Here is a 26,028-nt window from a genome sequence, read left to right on the forward strand (position 1 = left end):
ATGGTCTTCTTGTGTCGCAGTTTAGCTTTTCGATCTTTATCAAGGTACAATCACCATGTATACCGGTCCAGTCTTTGGATAATGTCCTACTTGCGAACAGGAAGGGGTCACCATCGATCTTGCCCAGGTCTCCCCGAGCGTAATGGTATTATGAAAGGAATCAGACAAGAGACCTTTCAATGAATGGAGAATGCATTGACTTGTTTACCTCCCATGCAACTATCACGTAACTAACGAGCCATGCTTTGCTCAAACATGTTTGAATCTGTTAAAAAAGAACTGCCGGTGTAGTGAAAACATGTGTATTCACTATTTGTGTTTGTTTGTAGGGCAGCTGTGTGGGCGGGTCAACGACTAGATTGGATTCAAAAATGTAAAGAAATATGAAACATTCATTACAGTAAAAGAAACTGAATTAATTAAAATATCATAGTTATGTGCCCTTTTCAACTAGGCTCAAAAAAGTTAATCGATCACTGTTTCCCGCCAATAATTTTTCTCTGTTTTCAACTGATCAGTCTAACTGTAACATAGTCTTATAAACGGTAAAATAGTACAGCATGCAGCATCTAACCCGAGATGAAATGGCGTCAGCGTACAGGTGGTTATTTACGGTGGTTGTCATCGTAGTTGTTTGGTATTTTGCCAAACTACGTATACGGAGAGGTTCCAGACACTTTGTTTAGATTCTTTGTGAAGCTCTGTCACTCTTGATTCAGAGTTCCAATAATGTCAAGGTATCTCCACCAGACTTTGCAGCCTCATGACCAAGCTCCATAAATTATTATTATTATTATTATTATTATTATTATTATTATTATTATATGAGGTGACATGTTGTTAGACACAAACATATCTCAAGCACTACTGCCAGCAGAAATACCAACAAGCCTCCTCCAAACATTGCTATACACAACTTTTACTTTGTTCAATACCTTTGAATTGAAGTTAAACCATAAATGGCAGCGATAAATAACATACAATAGGCAGTAAACAACACGTTCTTAACATTAAGTGTTTAGTAAGCTTACATTGTCTCAAAAGCATATTGGCTCTAACAAAGAAATGTACGTCTTTGTCTTTCAATATCGACACCATATGCATCAGCCTTGCCATTAGTAACAACATGCCCCAAGTCAGCCGAATAACAGTAATTTTACTTCCATTAAAAACCATAAATTCCGTTTTCTCAGACTTATAGATTATATGGAGGAAATTGTGTAAACCCTTCACACTGGGACTGAGAAGAGTCATATCACCTGCACAGCTGAAGTTACATGCTGTGACATCACAAATATTAGAACCAATGTAAGTGTCTGAATTAGATCATCAATGTAAATGTTACAAGCACCTCACCTCACCTTACGCTATTACGTACAGAAAATCTATCACACGTGGAATTTCCCCACCGCACACAAAATAAGTGGTTTCTATACAAAAATAACGGAATCTAGTATATAGAGGGGGCATTCCTGATAGTAAGAATTGATTCAGGCGATCGAAAGCTTTTAATGCATCGAGAAAACAAATGAACATCGGACCCCTTTGCTGGTATAGTATATATTCGAGTTTTAGGCGAAGCACCAAGGCAAGTAGAATGATAACGTTTGAAACCACGCTGAAGATATTGAGAACTCATATGATACAGACATATCTGAAGAAAAGTATGCTCCAGGATCTTTGGAAGTAGGCTACAGTAGCCAAGGCAGTGGGACGATAGTTTGAGATATCACTGGCCAACTTTGCTGTATCCTTGCTAATATGAACCAAAATAATATCCGTAAGACGAGAGGGCAAATAACCATTTTAGAGCATTGCGCCTAAACAATGTGCAAGGATATTTGAGTGTGAAAACTTCGGATCCTCTGGAGATCTGCTGTAATGTTGTCAGTTCCGCCTGATTACTCATCGGGTATTTAAACTGACAGAAGGCTTACAGAATGTCATCTTTTGCAACGAAATGGTCAGAGGAGAAAGTACATTTTACATTGCTCAAGTTATCCTCTATATTCCTGTTCCCTGAAAAAGAAGACAATGTGAATGTAGATATGCACTGAAATGTAGACTGATACATATAGCAACATTCCAATTGCAAGATGCATCGCGCCACTGTATATGCAGCTGAGTGAGCTTCATTGCTGAACACTGACCTCCTTCCAACACTTCTGTTCATTACATTTTTAAGTGATCTGCCATTTTACCAGGCTCTACTTTGGTTTTCATTTCTCCTACAAATACAGAAAAAAGATACATGAAATTAGCTCGGGATTTCCTCGTAATTTTCAACGTAAAAAATCCAGCGAAATTTATATAAAAATCAAGTGTTTAAGCAACCAATCTTTAATATCAAGGTTATATTAATTTAAATGCATACAGGTATCCAGAACCAAGAGATTGCGGAAGTAATGAGAATTTCGGTCCTGTTTAATTTATTATTGTGGAGCAAAGGCCCGAGTTTCAGAATTGCATTTTTTCTGACCAATGTAAACACAGCAAAAACACAAACCATTATTACAAGTACCGTTTTGGTCATTTCTGTATTATCTCTGCAATTACTACTACCAAATATCACTTCATGTCAACTCACTCGGCCATTATCCACTCTTTCCCAAGAACGTCATTTATTTAATAAAACCTGTCTACCGAAAATGCTTCGAGAAAAATTTCGAAAATTTGCGCAAGATGAATGAATTCACCAGTCGAGAAAATTACAATTAGCTTAGCCATTGTAAATACGGTATGTTGGTGCACAGTCCCTAGAGGGACTGTGGTTGGTGACAGGTCTGTCTCGTAGATCTGTTCCTTATCTCACGGGTCCAAATAGCAATAACGTAAACGGTTAGGCCCTAATCAATGCTACAAGAGGTAAAGTTTATTTACATTCAATTAGGAACTACATATATAAGCTTTAATATGTGTATCGAAGTGTATTCAACAAAAGTTAGTCAAAGTATAAATACTTGTTTGTTTGTTTTTTTCAATTTTCTATGGTCTATGTGAGCTCATGAGAACGTTTGCAACGCTATTATCGTACCAGTGTAGGGCTTCGTCATAGCTTGGCTTGTAGGCCTATATGGGGAGCTTATTAGGCGTGTAGGAAACTCTTTGAGGTTCTGACACAAATTTCCTCGGAAAACGAACATAAGCTTACATATCTTTGCTACTTACCAGTGTAAGATATATCTCACGTAATGTGTGTGGTGTACATACTGGTCTATTGGTATATTCTGTGTATGTTAGTGTTAGACTATGTAAGATGTAATGTGGAATGATTCAACTATGGCCCACTAACTATTTAATTTTGTTCAGGTGTGCCAAGTCACAAAACAACATCTCCGAGTCTATTCCAGCAGAAATGCCGATATCGCGCATACACATACAGGGAATTCAGGCATTGTTATACACGTTACTTTTTACTCTTTTGCCATGCTACCATATTTCAAATTTATTGGTTATATTAGCCACACAAGGACAACACTGCCAATACCTGTGTGCTAGCTTTGGATGCAATGGTGTGCGCGAGCGCTACAGAGCGCTGGCTTTGCGAATACGACAGTATTATTTTATAGAGTATACCAGTTTTTACACTATAGCGCCCCGTCACACCTTGGCATAACCACAGCACAGAAGAGTTCACAGTAAACCAATCACGGAAGTAAACAGAGCGGTAAACAGAGAGGTAAACCTCCGGCTCCTCGATGTTCAAATGTAGTAACGCTTAGTAAGAACGGTTGAACGAATCGGGATACTTTGCTCTCGAATAGCTTATTACAAACCTTTCCCGTTAGTAAATAGATAGCAACAGGCAAATGTCACCGTAATCAATGATCCTCTTGAATCGGTCTATGAGCTAACAGAATCCAGCGAACGTGTATAAACAGAACGGGTTCTCACGCGTCGATCAGCTGTTCACACTGCCAGCGCACTGACATGTGTATTTAAATTTTGGCGCCGCCATGAAAAACCCTGAATTCCAATTTTTGAAACCCCGTAGCATGTTGTTGTTCGATCCAAGATGGCGGCTAGGAAAGCTTATAAAGTGCATATTAGCTCGTAACATGGACTCAAAGCCCTCGTCACATGTCTCAATACCCTGAAATAATTGTTAAAACCTCTAGCATTTCAACATGGCTGATACCAGGCGCCGTGTCAAGTTGTATGTGTTAAACGATGAGCGTCAATGGGACGACAGAGGAACGGGCCATGTATCGTCTGCCTATGTGGAGCAGGTGAAGGGAATGTCCTTGTTGGTTCGTGCCGAATCTGACGGTAATCTCACTCATTCTATTACAATTTCGATTCGATTTCGTTTCCGCTAATGTATCCAGTGCCTCACGGATTAATTTGTATGCCCCTAAGTGATTGGTTTATCACTCGTTTAGAATGTCAAAATACAATTTACCACATGTCCTGTGTGGCAGTGTCGTCTCACAATCGTACGTATCTGACCTTTGTTGGAGTAAGAGTGTAAATGAATCAGGAATACCTAAAGAGCAGTTCAGTGACGATAGTAGACGCACGTCCCGAAAATATAAAACATCAAATATGCAAACGTAAAATACTAAAAGCATCTTTATTGGCTTGATCCACAGGTACATTGTTGCTCGAATCGAAAATCCAGCCAGATACCACGTACCAGAAACAACAGGTAACGAAATTCCCAATAAACTTCTGTGATGCGATATATGTGACAAACGCGCCGTCTTGTGATCCTTTAATATATCAGGTGACTCGCAAACTATGGATTGTAACGGTCGAGACATGACAGTTTGTAGAGAGTCATTTTCGCACATGTTAATGCATCCCTTTAATATTTACTATTTTGTGTATTGCAGGAAACGTTGATTGTGTGGTCGGAAGCAGAAAATTATGATCTTGCTTTAAGTTTCCAGGAAAAGGCTGGCTGCGACGAAATCTGGGAAAAAATCTGTCAAGTACGTATGCATGCATGTGATCTAAATAGTCACCATCTCTATATAAGATCTGCAATATGGTAGAAGGTGTTGACTATGAGCGTGCTTATTTCTGTTTCATTGTCTGTGCATGGTGTGACGGTTGGATTTTTAGTCTATAGTATGACAGCACATTTACTGCAGTAGTGGCACAAGCTCAGTGCACGATTGATTACAAAATATTTGGATGATAGTGTCATAAGCCACTGGTAAATTTTCACACTTTCATTAACAATATGAAATAACATCCCAGTACAACTGTGCTATGTGTAACATTCATTATTATTCCTGCATCGGATCCAGGAATATCAGTGTAAATGACAGCAGTGTTTGTGTGTGGTGTGATAGTTCTGAAAACATAAACATTTACTCAAGCATTGTCTGTTAAAACATTAAATATATCAATTGGAGTTATATCAAGCATTTGTAAATGAACCAATAAGTTAGTCTATTAAAAAAAAATTATGCATTTTGCAGAAATATAATCCAATCTGCAACCTTTTATAGTCTATAGCCTATGTTGCAATGAAAGATTAACAAACCATCAAAACTTTAGGTAACTGATTATCCCTTCATGTACTTTCAAACTGACATTCCTGAAACTTGCTTCAGTGAAAAGATGACAGAAATTTCTGGGTAATATTATTCACTTGTAACATTTGTTACAATTAGATTCTAGTTCGTGTACTTTTGTTATGGTCAAGTATTACCTTGCACAGGAACAGAAATAGGTAAAAGATGTAACTTTAGGAACACTGGACCAGGTCATCACTTTGTGGTATCACTAGAACACAGAATGACTGATAAAAGAGGATTAGTAACCATTATTCCTCATATTCTTAAATTTTGAAATTAAGATGCTTTACGTTTATTCAGGTGCTTTTCCAATTCATTTAGGTTTCTTCATTAATGGATAGTTGGTATGTTGTGTAATCATTTTCACAATATTGAAAGGACAAGAAGAAAATTATTTCTTTTCTGTCAAATTCAATGTTTAGTGACTGAGAGAAAGCAACTTTGTTCTTCCAAAAGTTTGGGGTCTCCAGCATGGTAGGGAGCATTTTGTTGACTTTGTAGCCTAAGGAAAGAAAAAACAACACTGAAAAGCGAAAGTGCTTGTGCAGTGTAGTCATAAATTTACTCTGTTTCCTTTTGATATTCTGCATGAATTTAGGTCAACTGATTGTTGACCTCCTGTCTGTAGGCAGCTGCCTATCTTTCTCGGTGTGATACGGTAAGTAATCTGGATTCGTACTTGGCCTTTGATTGACTTTGGCAAGGCCAATCTAACCTTGTTATGATTGGCTGGTGTCAGTGGACACTTTGAAAACCAAATGTGAAGGTCAGTGAAGGTCATATGCTTGAATGAGGATGTAGATTTGGGGTGTTTTCTGAGTGAGTTACAATTGGCAGGAATATTTTTCAATTCTTCAGATAAAGGAATATGTAGGATCATGGTATGCCCTTTTAAAATTGTTATGATGAGATGAACAAATATGTTGCCTATTTGTCTTAGCTGTCAGTTATGTAAAGCAGAAAGGCACATTTCGTGAATGTGGCAACCTATTCTACTGACTACATTTGTTCCATTAATTCTGGACATATGATGGTAAAGTTTCATTTGTAATAACAAAGGGGTTGTCAGGTTAGTGATGGTGCAGCTATGTGTGTCTGAAAGACTAGGCTGGTACCTTTGGAATTCTAGGCTATCATTCTGTCTGATGCTATAGTGTTGTTGTTTTTTTTATAGACTTTTGTTATGTAAATAAGAGAACTGAACCTTTTTTTGCTGACATACCTTTGATTGCCTGCAATTAGGACATACATGTACAAGACTTATGTCTGTGGTCAGATACTGTTTGTTCGATAATACTAGTGAGCCTGCATTTCAAGAGGTGAACTGTTTGTACTGTTTTGTTGGGCTTTTTGTAATCCTGAGTGATCTCTGAGTAAAGCCTGAATGTGACCTTGTTTATTTTGACCCCGTGGCACTCTGAATATTAAGTGATATCATTATAGCTTCTGTGTTGAGGCCCTAATACGCAGAGAATCAGTCCACTGTCATTGACACTGTAAACGTTTTCTTTTGTTTAAATGAATTACTAGAATACAACCTCGTTGGATGATGACTATTAGATTTACTGTGATACTGACTAACAGATACTTTGTAGATTTGCTTGCTTGAACAAAATTTTGTATTTATAATTTATTTCTAGTTCTGACAATTACATGTCAGGGTATTATCTTCTAAATTTTGTTCAACTCTAATCAGACATATTTTGAGAGAAGATAGGTTGTTTCTCTACTTTTTGTCAGCTGCTTTCCAAGAAGAAAATTGTTTGCAAGGAAACTGAATGTACATTTGGTTTGGAAATGCTTGTTGTCATTCAGTTAGATTTCTAGTTTCTAGATTTTGTGGAAATACTCTAGCCTACCATTATATTTATGTACAGGGAATTCCCAGTCTTTGGTATGGGGAGTATAATTACAATTAAACGCTATTTACTTCAAATTACTTTTCCCCATTAACATTGGTGACACACTACAGGAGATTTCTAAGTTACATGGTAGTCCTGTAAGCTCAATGCTATTTTTGTATATTAGTTTGCAATAATTTTGATTTCAATGAGTCTTCAAGGAAGGCTCTGTGTATACTGTAAATTATTGTATGCTATACTCTCTGGTGTGATCTCTGCTGTAATCAATATAAAAGTTATTGTGTCCAAGAGTATCTTTGAAATGCAAGAAGTAATACATATTAGATGATTGTGGTGGTGTTAATTTTATTTCAAAAAGTATCAAGTACATGGAATTCAATATATTCCAGAGAGGCTGTAAGCCACCTGACATAACCTCAGTAAGGAGTATTATTATTAACTGCAGAAACATGTCATAGATTTGGGTAGCCATTCCCACCTTTAGCTATGAATGATGATATCCCACCAGAAGATAAAATGGTGTTCTACAGAGCTCCCAAGTTCTGATAAGAAACTGTGACTATGCAGCTACTGTTAGATTGAATGCATCTAAAACTGGCTTGAAACCAGGGCAGGGAATTGAAAAGAATTACAGAATCAATGTGCAACATGTAAAGTAAAAGTGTCATGATATCAAATACAGTGTGTCCTTTTCAGCGGTCTGTTTTGCTTATAATTGAGGAGTAACAGGAATGAATATTCCCAACAAACCAACTGAGAAATACTATTAGAAGGTAATACATGGTGGTGGAAGAACTGAAAAGAATGCTTGAGTGTGTGTGTATTTCCCTCCGGAAAAAAAAACAACAACACAAATCACAAACACCTCATTGGCCTTTTGTGCAAACACTATAAATTTGACAGCCATTCCGGCCTATGAGTTGATGGTTCATTGAACTGTGCACCGAAGTATAGCAGGCTATCATAAGCTTATCGCTATCATCCCCAGTGACCTTGGGAAAACCAATCAACAAATATCGTGAGTGAACCATTATAAAAGCTATGTTTTTTGAATCACAAACAGACAAACTGAAATAAATATATATTGGCATGATCCCCTGTCTGTTATAAGTGTGGATCTCTCCTAATGAAGTGATGTTATCATGGTGATATTATGGTGTACGCAGAACATGAGGTACCATTTTCCTTGATTTTGCACAAATGTGTCGTATGTGTACATTGTAGGGAAAATTGAATAATTTGCACCAGGGTTGAACTTCACTGAACATGACATTAGCTTGCATACTGATGGTATTTTTTTTTTGGGGGGGGGGGGAGAAATGAACTTGAAATAGTTGTGGCTAACTGACTGAATTAGCAGAGAGTATTTTGCATGAAATGAAATATTTTACAATGTCAACACTGCTATTTGTTAACAGAAGGGGAACAATGGACATTGTACCGACCGAGCTGGCGGAATGCCAATAACCTTTGCTCTGGGTAGACTATGCAAATAACAAAGCAATAGTCGGAGCATGCAGAGGCAAATGAAGAAAATGGATTTGGTAATCTAGAGTGTTATATAATAATGTTGGTTGCACAACTGGTTCTGACCCCTATTCAAACTTTCCCTTTTGTAAATTTGGTTCATGTATTAGTTTAAATGATACAAGGCGAAGGAAACCTCTTCAGAACCATTGAATTAACTTGTTTTACCTTCAAGTTTCTACAGGTGGTAGGAGGAGGGGCTGGGAGGGAATTTACTCAGAATTGTTGCTGTTAAAACACTGGGAACTTTTATGTTGGTGAAGCTCAAGCATAATGGCTGCCATACAGTGCACGTGTCATAGTAAAATGAGAGGGTTTGGGTGAATTTTGGATGTAACTGACTGTGAACTATTGTAAATGTGGTCTTTCATTTTCATGTGTTAGCCTAGAGGACACTCTCTTGTGAAAGAGGTGGTGATCATAAACTGCATGGCAGATCTTATATTCTGTCATTCTTTCTTGTTAAGACATTGTCCTTAAATGGTAGAGAACTGGTTACATTTTATTTATAAATAGTATTCATACTCGCTGAGGATACTGTATGATTCTGGTTTAGTCCGGATATGACCAGATACAAGTATTAGAGCCATGATTGACCGTGCACTTTGTAAACAGTGCTACTGGATTGAAATTGAAACTCAGTGTGTATGTTATTCATGTTATTCTCTGATCCTGTTAAATATGACCCTGGAAATAAATTATGTGAATATCAAATGTCAGTGGATAGTAACTATCAAAGATGACGTGTTCTTACAGTGTCAATAAAAAAAATTTGGTATGTTAACTTTTTAAAACCATTTAATGATTTGTAGTGTTTGGCTTGAATTTGTGAGTGTTTTTTTGTCCTAGAAAGCAGTCCAACTCAGCAGTATAAAAAAGATACGTCAGTGCTTGATCAAAGTCCATTCTATATTTACAGCATAAGGTGCTGACCTCACTGCATCGGTCTCTTATGCTAGCGATGGCGTGCGTGTGCCCAGCAGTTTGTTTCAGATCAGACTGATAGGTGGTTAAGATGTGGTGCGGTTTCGGTTTTCTAGATTTGGACAATCCATATCTCTGTGAGCTACCCATTGCAAGTTCATGTGGGCAAGAGGTACCTGTGTACTTACGGCATTTTGATCATTATTTTCATGTTTGTTCACAGACAGATGTACAGGCATTTTGGTTTGAGTGTTGCAATAATCAATGTGTTACAAGCAGTCAGGATTGTTGTATTTTCTCTACTATTCCACTGATGATATACCTGTGGTGTATTTCTGACTGGGAAAAAAGAGAGAATGAAAGACAGAAAGAGTCAAAATAAGTTTGTGTGGCTATTATAGATGAGATGTTGATAAGGCCTTGAAATGGGAGATGGCTGTCATGCTTGGTGACGATAAAATGTGAAAAATAAATCAAAATTTCTTGCTGTTAAATTTTCACTCTGTTGTACACAATGCTTTTATTCACGACCTTTAGCCACTTTCTATTTACTTTGGATGGCAAGCAATAAGCTTGGTTTAGTTATGTTATTTTAGATTTGTTTCCCTGAATGCATTAATTAGGATGTTTTATATGGTGGGACTGAAACTGAGTTGATATAGCCATACTTGGTAAAAGAGGGTGGAGCTAAACCGCTACAGTCTAAATGTCGACCTGACACTGCATTCTTTGTCAATAGTCAAAATACTGCTGTATCCAAGGACATAACCCAAATCATAGCACTGTATGAACTCATTATTTGGTCAGAAAAAAAATTTCATAGGAAAAATATGCAATTAGTAATTTAGAAATTTTATCAGAAAAATTAATCGTTCAAAACATTGCTAGTTGTAAATCAATAAAAAGCGGCAGGCTGATTGCACTGTTTTTGATTTTGCCCACCTGTTTATCAGATCGTTATCTGTAATTCTGTTCACTGAAAAGCCTGCACATTAGCGTCCAAAGTCCTTGGTTCTGATACTTTTTAATGTTCAAACAAATAATTTCCAACTTGTAAATTTTACATAAGGTAGCAATATGTGTATAAGTGGGTTTGCGAAATCTGTCTTGTTTCTCAGATAGCATCTTTTGATTGACATTATACAGTCGCTTATCTTATATGAAAGTTTGATCAGATTTATGAAATCCGAAAGTCATCAAAGATAATAGGAGACAGAAAAAGTCCTGATTTGTTTTAAAATTGTGAACTAAGCTAGCAATTATACTTGTAAGTTGTAATATGTTGACATTTGGCTGGCTATTTCTGTCAAATTGCAGCCCTCAAAGACCATTGCCTCTAATTGCATCTCCCAAATATTGTTCAGATTATCTCTTCATTTCTGCTTTCTTCCCCAATGAGTTAAACCATAATCATTTTAAATCGTGTTTTGTACCATTTTCAGCACAATTAAACCCCCATGTAAGTGATATTTGTGTTCAAAGTAACATGATTAACCCTTTTCCTGCAAGGGCTGTCATTTGCTACCTGCCAAGTCAGTTTAGAGCAGCATTGCGTCAAAACCAACATGTATTCACCTACTTGACATGCATGGCATAGCCGGTCAATTAAAAATCACGTTTACAGTGCCTTTGTTTTCAGGGGCCATCAAATATTCAAGTCTTTGTTAAAATGCCACATATGGAACATGTTATGCCCCACTGGTTTCAACCAACTCTACCTTCAAATGACAGGTGAAAGTTTGCAGGATAGAGATTGATAAACATAGTTGTATATTTAGGATGTGTCAGATATTAGCTGGAGCATAATTATTGAATCACATAGAACATCTTTCTGAACTGCATTGTTTTTTGCCATTTTTATAACCAAAGACTGTGAATTATGAAGACACTAGAGTCAGGGGCAGTGTACAAGACATAAAATATGAATCAACCTGCAGTTGTGTATTTCAGTTTGATACTAGTACAACTGTACTTTCTCCGTCAGACCTATGCTTACAAGAACAAGGAAAAGTAAAAACAACATATTGATGATGAAAGAAACCAAGATTAGTTGCATTGGATTATGGATAGAAAAATGTAGGAAACCATAGGGTGAAGTGTGTAATTGCTTATGCACCACACAGTATCTCTGATACAAAGGTGTCAAAATACGGCCCTGAACAATTGACAGATTGCTATTGATCTAGCTATCTCCATGCCCAAACAGCTTATGCCTGGCCTACTTTGGTAGTAATTGTCGATCAAATAAATGTCTTTTCCTGGGGCTAAATATAAGGTTAACTAGGACACAAGATTGTCATTGATATGCTTTGTTATTATTTTCTGTGTTTATTCAGTGTTTATTCAGTGTTTTGCGTAGCAAAATGGAATAATTAGGCAACAACATGTGGAAGTGCCAGGGGAAACCATGGTTCAGGCAGACATATCACCTACAGTTTGATATGACATTGTGTTCACAGTATCAAAATTCAGGCAGTTGTCATAAGGTATCTTGAGAATCCTGTCAACTGATAGTGTCAATAGACAGATGATAGCTTACATAGCAGCCCAGTCCACATTACATACATCTCCCTTCTCAAATGAACAAACAGCATTTATATTTAGTTCTTTGACCTTTTCTGATGATCTTGGTCACCTCATACTTTTGAGTCTGCTGCACACAAGTTATTTGCCTGCTGAGTGTGACCTTGAAACAACTTTGGCATTAATTTTCATAAAATCCCTTCAGATAGGAGAGGGAAAAAAGTTTGAAGCGTACAAATTTTTAAAGTCAAAACAAGATGTCATGATTTAGAAAATCTACTCATATGAAATGAGAAATCGTCTCTTACAGCATTTTTAATTTAGTTCTTCTGGTTTTGACATGTTATAGTGTGGTACAGGCATAGAGTATATTGTCGATATTTTGTACACATAGTCTTCCCTGGTTTGGTTGCATCATCTGAAGTCAGAGCAACATATTTCATCCTAATTGTGGCTTTTTGACAAAGTGGCTTTCTTTATTTCCCTGTCAAAGTTTCTTTCATTCTTTCAGTGTACTTTATTTGTAAATTGTACTACATTTATGAACTGGCTTAGCTTTCTATCAGTAGTCAAAATTGGAAAAAATAAAAATTAATAAATTAGTTTTTCCTGTCAGAAAAAAGGGAAGTGGAGGAGTCACGAGAGCAGTTGAATCAATAGTTGTTATGTCTATATATTCCTGCAATCTTACATGAAACAAGAACTGCCAGAAAAACACCAATAGCGTGTATCATTGTTGACTCAGCCTATGTCAATTCAAAATATACACATCATGGTTTCAAAAATTTGCCTTTTTTGAATGAAACATATGATATCTGAAAGATTGTAGTTGATGTTAAGTATGTAGGCAGAAACAATCAATTGTTCAGTGTTTGTGTTTGGTGGTCAAAGGCACATTTCTGACACGATTTGCCATCAAGTTTCAGAACAGAAAGACTACCATTGTTAGCAAAGTATTATTGGACATGAATATTTGTTTTACCACTCTCAAACAACATGTTTTACAAAGTGTTTAACAAAATGTGAATTTCTGTACAGATTCTTAATGACCAATGCATTACTTATTGTGAAAGTTCACATAGATATCCCTGGATATGTAATACATGGGTTGAGACAAGATGCGAATTTCTTTGCATTTTCCAAGGCAGTAAAACTATTTGTATGTAGTATTCAAAGGTAATTTAGATATGAAACTTGGACAACAGTTTAATACATGGGTGTCACACACTGGGTCCTGTATCATGAATTTCATGTAATTTGCTATGTGATGCATATCTCCCTCCCCTTCCCCATATTGCCCCACTGATGACTTAACAACTCAATTCAATTCAATCAGCATATGTCCTATTTCTTGAGAAGGTTGTAAAAAATTATGATTGTTTCTGTTATATATACGAACAGTCATAGATGTAAATCTTGTATTCATTGTGTATCATGATGTAATCCAGTAACATGCATACATATATGGATTTATTCATCAAGGGATTTTGTGTCCAGTGGTTTTGATGGTGTTTTATCAGTCCGTAGTATATGCTTTGTAGACTGAATGATAGATTTTCCACTCATTTCTACATAAATGAAGGTGTACTTTTAATCTGTGTTAAATTCAAAGAAACTATTGTCCCTAAGTCCTCAAATCATGAGGAACTCTATTGACATGCAAATAACTGACCTCGTGTCACTTACCATAGTGAAGTAATTACACCTGTGAATAGGAGTACATTTTTTACTGGAAATTGAATTGCTAACATGTCATGTGCACCAGGTAAATATTGCAACAATAGTAACTTCATCATGCAGCCTCCTACTGACCTCAGCATCTGGGTCTATCTCCACTCTCTATGTTCATATATTTAAATGTGACAAGGGAGGTTGCATCTATTTCTGGTGCAAGCAACAACAAAAGAGAGGTTGGCGTCACAAATGGTGAATTTAATGACACCCCATACTTTGAATGAAAATATAATCAGACTGGTAAGAAAATGCATGGCTCTGAAAGGAAATTTACTGTAACAGAAATGAAAAAAAAAATATATCAGTGTTTCAATTGTTGTTACATGTGTAAAACATTTGATTGTTGCAATATTTACCTTGTGCATTTTGATAATAATTTATCTCATAAAGGTTAGTCTGAATTCCCTTATCCCTCTGAGATGAAATTACATATAGAAAAGAATGTTGCAAGATGTATGACTATAGTCTTCAGTATTTGTCAACTAGTCTGTGAGTGCTTTTCTGTAGAATGTGTTTTCAAAGGATAACCTAAATGCAGCATGGTGATATTGGAATGTACCACCATTATGGACTGGGCCAAGTGCTTTTTATGGTATCGTAATTCTTACAGAGGCCAGGCAGTGTTGTAACTTATTTACTTGTTTGCTATCAAGACTTGTCAACAAAATGTCAAAACAGTCAGTATATGGCGTAAACAGTAATAGTTTCAAAAGAGTGTGATTTAAATGTCAGACACAAAGATGAGTATGGGATGTTAGCCATGGTAAATGGTTTATAATATTAAAACATGGTCATTTGGTTAGGTTTGTGTTTATTGAAATCTTTGCTATTAAACTCATGAACGTACGTCCCCCGAATTAATTTTCTGTCTTGGATTTTACGGTGTGTCCTGATAACCAGTCATTCGTCTGATAATCTCTTAATGTTATGTGATGAAAATTACTACGGAACTGTAACTCATGACTATCAGTAATGGTGTTTTAAAAGTTCAAGATTGATTGCAAAATGATTATAAAAACAGAAAATTCAACTCTAAGGCAGAGAATGTGAAATATTTCATGTGTTGCTAGTCTTTGTCAGTCACCAAAGGTGACACAAGTAAAATTTGTAGACATACACCTATGCATACAAACTAAACTGAAAGGGTTTTCCTTGGGGCCTCTAGCTATGTACTCTATCCCTAACCCTAATGACTCCCTAGGTTACCAGTGATTAGTGTGAAGTGCTGTCTGTGTCTACTAATCTTCACTCTTCCCCACAGGCTGTCAACAAATGAACAAAAACTGTGTCATTTAGGTACAAGCTGCTGGTAGTCTGTTCATTTTCAACAGCTGGGGTGACTTTATGCAAAGTTGTCATGTTTTCCAGAGTTTGTTGCCATGGCGCTCACTTCTGTTTATGTTGTGACTGAGGATATTAGTCCTTAATGAGAGGATTTGACAGATGGAGCTTGAAATAACCTTTGTTGTTAATACCCTCAGTTGTTCAATCAGATCTATTCACTGTTATCTCAGTTTACTCTCAAGGGGAATTATGTCTGTTAAAGTCTGTCAGTAAACCATTGAATTGTAAAGATTTTTGTAAAACTTCACAGGCCTTGTCATTCAGGCTGTGTTAAAGAATGCGACTGAGACAGATTCAATTGTTGGTTGTTTTACTGGTGATCATTAATGCATGCAGTACACTACACAAAGAGATGTCGAAGACATTCTTTGAGTCAATTTTTCTCTGTAAGCTTGATCACTGAGGTCCACCATGTTGTCAAATGTGGATGCAATCTGAAACAGTACATGTGTTTCTTGAAATAAGGATCAGTGTAACACGAGCTCTACAGGTTGTAATTTAGCCCAGTGGAACAGCTCATTCATTGTTATTTGGTAAGAGCTGGTAAGACAGACTGGAACTTTTTGCAGGAAAGACAGTAAGGGTGTTATCACTGATGACCTGTGGCGTACTCCCATATGAATCTTGTAAGGGATATTTCCTTATAGCAGTCTTCCTCAGTTGTGATGAGTAAAGGAAGGCCAAGCGTTGGAAGTCTGGTAATCCACTGATGTTGGCCCAATTTGATTAACAAGCATCTAATTATAGCTGTTTTGAACAAATAGGCCATGCTAGCCACAATCCCCTGGGGTCTTTAAATAAGTACATGGTGAATTAACCATCACAATGTCCTGGTGTTAAATGATAATTAGGTCAGAGCAACAGACCCTTAGGGTCTGTGGTCAGAGGCATTTATAAGGTGAGGTGTGGCTGGGAAGAAAATACAGTAAGGCTACACATACGTATGGTGTAGTTTACTCTGCAACACTCAACCATATGTAGACAAGCCAGACTATGTAGTATAGGCAGTTGGTTTTAAAAATTTCAATTTATGTAATTGTTACTCTGGGCTTTTTATGACATTTGTCATCCAGTGCAAACATTTCAGTTTACCTGCTTCCATTCTGATCCTGGATGATTTGATAATATTGTAGAGAACCAAATGTTCTGAGGAAAATGAATGGAAGACAAGTCTTGCATGTATTAATTTGTATATTGTACAGCTGAGAGACTTGTGTCTCATTCATAGTACTTGTAGAACTTTATGCCGTCAGCCTTGTTTTGTGAATGAACTCTATGTGAATAATTCACATAACATTTGGGCTTGTAACGTAACAAAGAAGCCTGTGTGTTTTATGAGGAACAATTTCATTATATCAGTTTTCTGAGTCTGTAGACTATCTCAAGGTTCATTAAGATAATGGTGTTTGCCAGACAATCTGTCTGCCCTCAGCACCTGAGCAAACTAAGCCCTTTTGTCAGGTTATGTAGTGAATGGTGAGCCTTGTCATTTCAATATTATATACGTCCATGTAAGGTTAGATTATAGAGACCATTGAAAGCTAAAGGTCATGTGTTGTGGTTTTGCTCATATGAGTAATTCTTATATATTCAGCATTTGTGAATTCCGTACGGGCTAAACATACTTTAGCATTTACTTTATCAAAAAATGCATTACCGTATTTACTTAATATACATTTCAAATACTGTCCTTTGATGACGATATCCGTTTTGTGTGTATTGTAGACTTCTTGGTGTCGTGTGAGCAACATGGATTGAATTTTGTAGCTCATGCATGTAACATTCACCCATCTTTACAGTAATGATTGTAAACCTTGTTCTCATACGTGAACATCATCCATTACTCTGCCGTTTGCATTATGTTTTCCCAGGTGTCTGGAAAAGACCCATCGGTGGACATCACGCAAGATATCATTGAAGAATCTGAAGAAGAGAGGTTTGAAGAGATTCCTGATGCAGCTTCACCCATTGAACTACCGCCTTGTGAACTCAGTAAGCTGGAAGAGGTCTCAGAACTATTTAACAGTGTGAGCAGTGTTCTGCCGTCACCGATAAGACGCGAGAAGCTTGCGATTGCCATCGAAAATGAGAACTACATCAAGAAACTTCTGGACCTTTTCCACATTTGTGAAGACTTGGAGAATGTCGAAGGCTTACATCACCTCTATGAAATTTTTAAGAGCATATTTTTATTGAACCAGAATGCTTTACTAGACATGATGTTCTCAGACGATGTAATAATGGACGTCATAGGATGCCTAGAATACGATCCCAGTCAACCACAGGCGATACGGCATAGGGAGTACTTACAATCTAGGGCCAATTTCAAGGAAGTCATTCCAATCTCAAATGTAGAATTATTGAATAAAATTCATCAGACTTACCGGGTTCAATATATCCAAGACGTTGTCCTGCCCACGCCATCTGTCTTTGAGGAGAATATGCTCTCAACACTCAGTTCGCTCATATTTTTTAACAAAGCAGAGATTGTCAGCATGATCCAGGTGAGTTGTGTGTGGTTTTTGTGTCTGTGTGTCTTTGATGCAGCAAACAGCTTTATCATAATTTGAACATGATAATTAAGCCCTCAAAAGCATAGCATGTTATATCTTTACATCATTGAAACAACTGGACAGATCATTTTTGCACCTTAATTTATTCTGATTAGTGTTCAGGCAGTGAATTGACATTGGAGTGTGATAGCTCGTTTGGGAAGAAACTGTTGCAGGGTTGAGGATTATCAACTGTTTGTACTGGCATGCTGCCCTACAAAGCATCCAGGCTCGTTTTCCTGGCAGAATTTATGTTGAAACAACATGACAAAGTCAGATGGCAGCATGTTGAATGACCTGCTTTTTCGCATGACCTACCGTATCCATTTGTTTGGCTTGTCATTTTGTTTTTAGACCTTCAGAGATAGGAGAACAAGCCATAACATTTAATCCATTGGAATAGGTTCATTTTTGTGTATTGAGAATTATAGAATTATGAGAATGTAGAATGACTAAGTATTTTACGTGATGTACCTATATCATTATTACGAATATGACTTAAGAAATATAATATGCTAGTAAGTACAGGAGTGCCATGGCCCTCTGACTCACAATTTTCAATGTTAACCTTCTGAAAGTCAGAGTGTGGAAGTTTTTCTGCAAAAAATTTGTGATGTTATTTTGAGTAGATCTTGGTGAAGATGCATGTACTGTTCTGTTTGAACAGTCTTGCAGCTTACCTCACTGCAGTGTCAGTTGACATGATTTAAGTCTGTTATTGATATACATGTAACTTGATACGCAAATACGTCATTGCTTTCAATTGAGTCGAAGCAGAATACCCAGAAATCTTCTGACAAAAATATTCAACTGAAAGGTGGATGTGAAGGATTTGTATAACATTCATATGTTCAGGAGTTTATATCTAAGATCTTGCGAAATATGTTGCCGTGTAAATGGTATGGTAAATAATGGTTAGACCAAATTCATCTGTGGACAGTTTCTGGTGCAGAATTGTGATCATGCATGTACTGTTTTGATTCAATACACCCCTTGTAGTTCCTGTCAGCTATCTTTATACAGGTGTCAACTCCATTGAAGTTATATGTCCTTTGACCCTATTGGTGAAATGCTGGCGTTCAGGTTGACTCACGAGTGACCCTATTGAAATGTGGAAGTCTGGTTTGATGGTGGGGGTCACTTCTTATCAAAAGACTTCCGAAACTGACTTCCTTTATTATATTGAATTTTATTGACGTGATTGACTCAGGTTGTGTTTGTCCACTAGAGTGCTTTGAAGCTGTGGCCCAGTAAAACATTCACAATCCTTGAAAAGTAATCTAAGCGCGATAAGATACAGAAAATGTGTTCAATGTACATTTAATGCTACCGACTGCATTCAATATGGACTTCTGCCAAGTCATTTATGCAGTGAATTCTTCTCTAAATTTATCCAGGAGTACAGTTACACAGATAGCAATCTCTTTGACCTGACATACTTGCGTATCATTGAACCCAGCCAGCTAAACATATCTATAGCAAGGCAAGCTTTGAAATTCTGTACACTGAGAGCTACTATGGAAATTACCAATCACTTCAAAATAGTCAAGTACTGAATTTATTACCTCTGGCTTGTTGAATATATGCATGTTTTTTTTTCTAAAAATCAAATAGTCTGTTCCATTTTCTCCTTTTCATGATGTAAACAAATGAACATTGTTAAAGATCTCAACCTCGGTAATTTGGATTGATCTTTTCAATTTCAAAGGGAGACATAACTCAAGATCAATTTACATTCAGCGTCTACCAAAGAGGATGATTACTCAGTGTAGATATGTGATATTTTACAAACAGAGATTTGCCAAAAGATACATCACCATTGTACAAACCAAAATTGTTATTCATCTGTGTTTCTTCAGTCTGTGATGGTTCAGCTAATTTCTGGTATTTGTGATATGTGTATGTATTGAATTAATTCCTAATTACAATAACAATGTCGTGTTTCATTTGATAATTTAATTTTATTTGAGAGGAGAAAATGATGAGACCAGAGAGAAATTCAGATCCAAATTTGATTTTCTTGGGGTACAATATGTGCAGAATGCTCTCAAAAAAGATCATATATTTAGCCCCTGTGGGAGATGACTCATCTCAAGTACATCCCATAATATCTCCCACTCTGTGCTATGTGTAGGTTATGCAAATAATATTGGTTGCTGGAACAGTGATACTAAAGGTCAGATTTTTTACAGAATGAATGGTGGACAGTTATTTCTGAAGATTTTTGAAATGAATAGAGTATCATCAGCTTTTCTGTATATTATGAGGGTGGAGTTTACGGTTTTAGTTGATTTGAGATTGCTGTGGATGGCTGACGTGTGCAATATTAATACTGGTCCTTGTACCGCTAACAATAGACAATCAACCCAGCCATGCAAATTTAGACTCAGATTAAAAATGGTATTGATGAAATCTATTGTTTACCCACCTTATGATATGATGAATTGGTGTCAAATTGCAAGATTGTATAACAAATTATTTGTATTCTTGAGTCTCTCTCTCTGTTCATGTACTGATTATCTGCGGTTGCAATTTAATAGAATTAGCAGAAGGATCAGTACCATATTGTACTGAACTGGGACCCTCCTCAACTCATTTTCTTCGTACTTCACAATACAGGTACTATAAGAACACCACTGAAATTGGGAAATTTATAAACACGATTTATATAGAATGCCATCTGTAAATACAAAATGAAAATGGAAGCCATTTCAGATATGCATATCAAACAAATTTTTCATGTGAAAATGTGTACAGTTATTGCAATTATATTATGGTGTTCTTGATCAAATAGGGGCTGGAGCCACAAAGAGGCAAAGGAAAATAAAAATCTCACTGAGACAAAGTGTTAAATTTAGTCTATTATTCCATTATCTTTCGACCGCAGCAGTGTAGACAATATTTGAATGTCCTTGGAAAATGTAGGCAATGGGTACTTGTCAACACCAGTTGAAAAGTCCATACTCAGCATGTGGTGTCCAGCCCCCAGACAGTTCAGGTCAACTATGTGGCGTGCTGTTTGTTAGAAAAGTCTGTGTTACATGATCCCTGACTGACAGTATGTACAGGCCCTTGATCTCAGCCAGTTTGGGGTCAGCTGCTTCAGTTTGTTTACCATTTCAATTTGTATGACTCTCATAATCCATGTCAGGACAAAAAGGGTAAAGATGTCTGCTAGACTCTTTTTAGTTGCAAATACATGAAATTATTTATTTGTCTGGCTAGGGAGACAAATTTTCCTCCTTGTCTCTCATCTTTCGGTGGGTAATCACATTGAAAGTATAAAAATGTCTGGAATCCGCCTGAAACATTGTGTGTTGATTTCAGGATTGTAGGAATTGAGTCAATTAATTTTGTGGGTTTTACAAACTTTGCTCTGTTTGTCACGATGTCAAAACTATTTGCAACAGAACTATGCCACATTGTTTTACACATAAGAGCTCACAGACTTTGTTGGCACGAAATTGAAAACTTTGTTTTCATCATGTAGTTGATAAATTGATAATAAATTTGTGCAGAAATTGCAGTTGTATGTCAAAGTGACCGAAGAATTTTATAGAATAATTCTCTGGTAGAAAAAAAAAGACTGCATCTATGATGAAAGGTAATGTGTACTTAGTGGGTGGTGCATATGCAGTGAACCCATTGACCTTAATGACCCCCCAATGTGTTTTGGTTTAACAGGATGATGAGAAGTTCCTTCCTGAGCTGTTTTCACAGCTTACAGATGAAGCAACAGAGGACACTAAACGGAAAGAACTGGTCTTCTTTCTCAAGGAATATTGTACATTTGCACAGACGTTTCAAAACAGAGATGGTTTTTTCAAGGTAATCACCGCATTGTATCTGAGGTCTCTGCGGGACACTCGTAAAAACGGGAATGTTGAAAGTACTTGCACAATACTGTAGATTGTAACTGGATGTTTCAATACATGTCAACAGATTGTATCAGAACAAGTTTAAATACAGTGATTTAAAAAGCTCGGTACATTTTCATCTGTACATACAAATAAGCTAGAAAATTGCACTTGTGGATTAGAAAATCTTCTGTGTGGTCTTTGATTTGCAAAATGATATCCAGTTCACATATTATCATATTTGTGATGGAAATATTGTGTGTTGCAAAGAGAATACAGCATTTATGACGGGCAAAATGCAGATGCTTCAAGTGTTGCTATCAATAACTTGTATACATTTCAACTGTTGATTCTTATCACAGAATTATATCTTTTATTTCATTTTACAGATGTTGACAAATTTAGGAATTTTACCAGCACTAGAGGTTATTTTGGTAAGTGAATAATGTCAAAGTCATAAGAGAATCAAAACAAGGCAATTTTCTGTGACAGCTCCTAATTGAACAAGTACAACATATTCACCCTCTTCTCTGAAAATGATGAAATCAGACAATAGTTTGTGTTAGAATTTGTCCATATTGGACCCAAATGTGTATGGGACAGTGGACATGCTTCCAGTCTCTTTCCTACATCCACCCATCGACATACAACCGAACGACATCAATGACAAGAAGTGTTGTGTGTTTTCTGTGCACAGGCAATGGAAGATACTGATGTCCGGCAAGCAGCAATTGACATCTTTGCATACATAGTTGAGTACAGCCCTTCAATGATTAGAGAATTCATTTTGCAAGAAGCCAACACTCAGGATGATGTAAGTGTTTCAATGGTATCTAAATCATTACCTTTCAACTCCTGTCAGTAGATGTAGTCTATTAGAAGACCTCTCTTACTTTTCATATCTAGTGTTACCATTATAAGACGCCGTTTTATCAAACATGAAATTCTATGATTAAAACTGCTAATATGGCTTGCTTTAGTCAGAAAGCAAAAATTTATTTTCGTAAAATAATGGTGTAGAAGTTCTAATCAAGGAAATGTTTTATTTCAAACCATGATTTTTGCCGTATATGTTTACATAAACTTGTTTCTGTCTGAGTGACAATACCACTTAGAAAAATGTGAATATTTACTGTTGAGTCAAAAATTGTACTCTGTTGTACAGGAATGATTTTCTTCTTTCTACTAGGATGTGATATTAATGAATCTTGTAATAGAACAGATGATCTGTGACCCTGACCCAGGTAAGAAACCTTTTTTGTGGGGGCTAAGTCTCATGATATTAATTGCTTTTACGCTTGTAATGGATTACGGCATGTTTAATACAATAATGACTGAAATGACTGTGTGATCCTTGTCAGTGCTTGCAATGAACACTTCCATATGTAATTCTGGTGGGGATGTTGTGCAACACACACTGTACAATAGCTGTTCACTCAGTCATTCTGAATGAGTTTTAGACCATGTTGAATTGAACAGATGATAATAAATGGATGAACAAATTAAATAATAAATAAATAAACAGGTACTGATCATGAAATAAAGCGATTGAATTAAAAAGACATGTTATTTTATTATCGTCATAAGGATTAATGAGACAACTTACTGTATTTGTGTCTGTCAAGAAAAAATGAAGTTTATTCTGAAAACCATGAAATCTAATGATGAGTAACCTTTCATCAAAGGCTCACAATTTGGTGAAAGAGCTAGTATCTCATCAGCATATACATTTCTAGTTTGTACCCAATATGCTGTCTGCTGTGTTTGTAAATACAGCTGAAGCTAAACTACTGTTTGCATTTTTTCGGTGGAGTCAACGACTTGGCCTGAGTGATGATGCTCAAACTCTTTATCTATCGATCTATCTATCTAACATGCTGTTGGCTGGTCTCTCAGCTTGTATAAACATACTAATCCGTTTGACTGACCTAGCAAATGATACAAAATTGACCCTGCTGATGGCTATGAATGGCAAACATGTCCATTTTTTGTGCCACAGGGTCAAGGAAGATATAGTCCATCCCATGAAATGGAACTCGCCATTAGCTATCACACTATTACTATCATGTTATTTCTGGATACAGTAAAGTGACTATTTAGATTGTATGCTGAAGCAGAGAATGTTCCATGTTTACTTTGGAGGGTTAACTGTATTCAGTGAATCTACATATGTAAATAAGTGATCAGTTAGATTAGTGACAAGATGGCAGGAAAGATAAACGTATGTATCTGTTGAAAAAAGTTAGACAAATAAGTCTGCCAAGGTTAGGTGAAGGTCACTGCCAAGGTCTATCATCCGTCATTGAACTTCCATCACTTATGATAACTTGTTTACTTTATGGTATACTGCCTTACATCTGTCCATCATTTTATCTTAGGGGAGATTTTTTTGATAAGACAGCTTATATTCTGTCCATGTATGGAATGCTAACTTTTAACGTTTCCTTTGTTGACTGTGCATGAAAAGGAACAGGAAAAGAGTTGAAAATTATTATCTGTGAACCAAGATACCTTTGCTTGATTAAAGGCTTGTAGTTAAATTTTTAGCTAGAAGTGTGTGCATATATACAGATGCGTTTAACACTGAGGTTTGGAGGCTATTGTATTGTGATAAAACTTGAATGTACATGCGGGCTATCATTCAGCCCAGTGGCTGTCTTCACCTCATATACCTTGTAATGTGTAACCTTTCATGGTTAACTGGGCAGAGTGAGAGATAATGGGTGGACCAGAGGGAAGCCCTTAGGTCCCTCATTGGTGTGATATTTTGGGAATAATAGCCGTTTCCACAATTGGATATGATGAAAGGTTTAACAATAGGGAAGTTAAAAGGCAGATAGGAGAGGCATGTAAGGGTATGACTCTTGTCCTCAATTGTGTGACGGACACACTTTTTAAGGCTTCTAAAGTTCAGTGAACCCACAGGGTGTCGCACTTAGGTGTGATGTATTTGTTTCTATTGGAAAAGTTAAGTTGGCCTGTTATACAATTGTATGTATGAGAAGGAAGGGAGGGTGATGAAGGCAGATCATGGTTGCAAAATGTTTCATTGAGTAATTGAATTTAAATGAGAGGTATGTAAGATCTTATGGTATGCAACTTGGAAGACCATTATAAGAATAAAATCAACAAAACAAGTTGTATAGTAATACACCATTGTTATGATGTGTTGAAGAGAATCATTTATCATGTGACATACTTTGCATTGGGGGGAAAAAGAAACCAGTCGAATTGAGCTTTTACTGGGGGATAAAAATGTGATAAATATTTAGAAAATCTGAACTGCTAATTGTGTTCAAAATTCCAACATGTATAACATTCTAATAAATTAGTGTGTGTCATCAAGTGTTACGTTCTATTACATTTTTAACCAATTTTATGCAGTATTAGATTGGAGACGTTAGAGTGTAAGGAAATGGAAACTATTGTTACAAAAGTGACAAAAATCTTGCTCTCTCTTTACAGAACTTGGTGGTGCTGTTCAACTGATGGGTCTTATACGAATTCTGATCGATCCAGAAAACATGATCGCCACGGTCAATGTAAGTATTCACTGCCAATATACCCACCTTGTGAGTTCATTGTCTAGTTCTGTAAGTCGGATTCTAACATTACCTTGTATTGATCAGTGACATTATTCAAGGCAAGAAATCTCTACCTGACTTTAAATGTCTATTACTGTCGCCTGTGTCTGACAGTGTGCTGTTTTCAAAGTGACAGTGTCCATCGCCAAGATATGCAAATTGCATCATTTTTATCTCTCTGAGAATACTTCTTTGTTATTCAATATCATCCACTATGAAACATTGTCACCTCCGCTTGTGAATCCTTGTTGCCTCCATTGGCATTCAGGAGAGATGTCTGTTAGTGTGACACAGTCATTGAAATAAAAAGCACCAGCAGGTTATTGCATCATCTCTGGTTTGATTCACCGTCATTGGGCTTTGCCCTTAGTAGACAGTAGGAAACACTATGCTCATACAGATGAAGCAAAAAAAAATTTTAAAAAGGGAGGTCATTTATCAGCTTTATCTAAAAGGAAATCGACCAACTTGATAAAAATTCCAAAGGAAAACAAAGGGCTAACACCATGTAAACACCCAATGTCAGCATAGACTAATGTGAGAATTAGTGAGTAAGGACTGTCCTTTAAAACTGCAGAGTTGCAGAGATTGTG

The 26,028-nt window shown here is 36.6% G+C and overlaps 1 protein-coding gene and 1 long non-coding RNA gene across 5 annotated transcripts in view; one reads left to right on the forward strand and one right to left on the reverse strand.

Annotated features, from left to right (window-relative positions):
* The window catches only part of LOC139149978 (uncharacterized), a 42,865-nt gene extending 38,951 nt beyond the window's left edge, over positions 1 to 3,914 (reverse strand). The window contains exons 1-2 of the long non-coding RNA XR_011556177.1: positions 3,777 to 3,914; positions 2,151 to 2,228 (exon numbers count right to left, since the gene is read on the reverse strand). This is a non-coding gene — a long non-coding RNA (uncharacterized lncRNA). The remainder of the gene's footprint in view (positions 1 to 2,150; positions 2,229 to 3,776) is intronic.
* The window catches only part of LOC139149974 (serine/threonine-protein phosphatase 4 regulatory subunit 3A-like), a 29,398-nt gene continuing 7,010 nt past the window's right edge, over positions 3,641 to 26,028 (forward strand). For 3 of the 4 annotated variants that reach the window (XM_070722073.1, XM_070722070.1, XM_070722071.1), the window contains exons 1-9: positions 3,988 to 4,269; positions 4,593 to 4,648; positions 4,836 to 4,934; positions 17,314 to 17,946; positions 21,679 to 21,822; positions 22,241 to 22,285; positions 22,549 to 22,665; positions 23,041 to 23,095; positions 25,317 to 25,393. In XM_070722073.1, coding sequence (XP_070578174.1) covers positions 4,128 to 4,269; positions 4,593 to 4,648; positions 4,836 to 4,934; positions 17,314 to 17,946; positions 21,679 to 21,822; positions 22,241 to 22,285; positions 22,549 to 22,665; positions 23,041 to 23,095; positions 25,317 to 25,393 — 1,368 coding nt within the window. In that variant the 5' untranslated portion in view covers positions 3,988 to 4,127. Of the gene's footprint in view, positions 4,270 to 4,592; positions 4,649 to 4,835; positions 4,935 to 17,313; positions 17,947 to 21,678; positions 21,823 to 22,240; positions 22,286 to 22,548; positions 22,666 to 23,040; positions 23,096 to 25,316; positions 25,394 to 26,028 lie in introns of all 4 variants that reach the window. The other variant, XM_070722072.1, reaches the window with a different exon arrangement.

The sequence above is a fragment of the Ptychodera flava genome, chromosome 14, assembly GCF_041260155.1.
Source record: "Ptychodera flava strain L36383 chromosome 14, AS_Pfla_20210202, whole genome shotgun sequence".
In the NCBI taxonomy this organism is placed as follows: domain Eukaryota; kingdom Metazoa; phylum Hemichordata; class Enteropneusta; family Ptychoderidae; genus Ptychodera; species Ptychodera flava.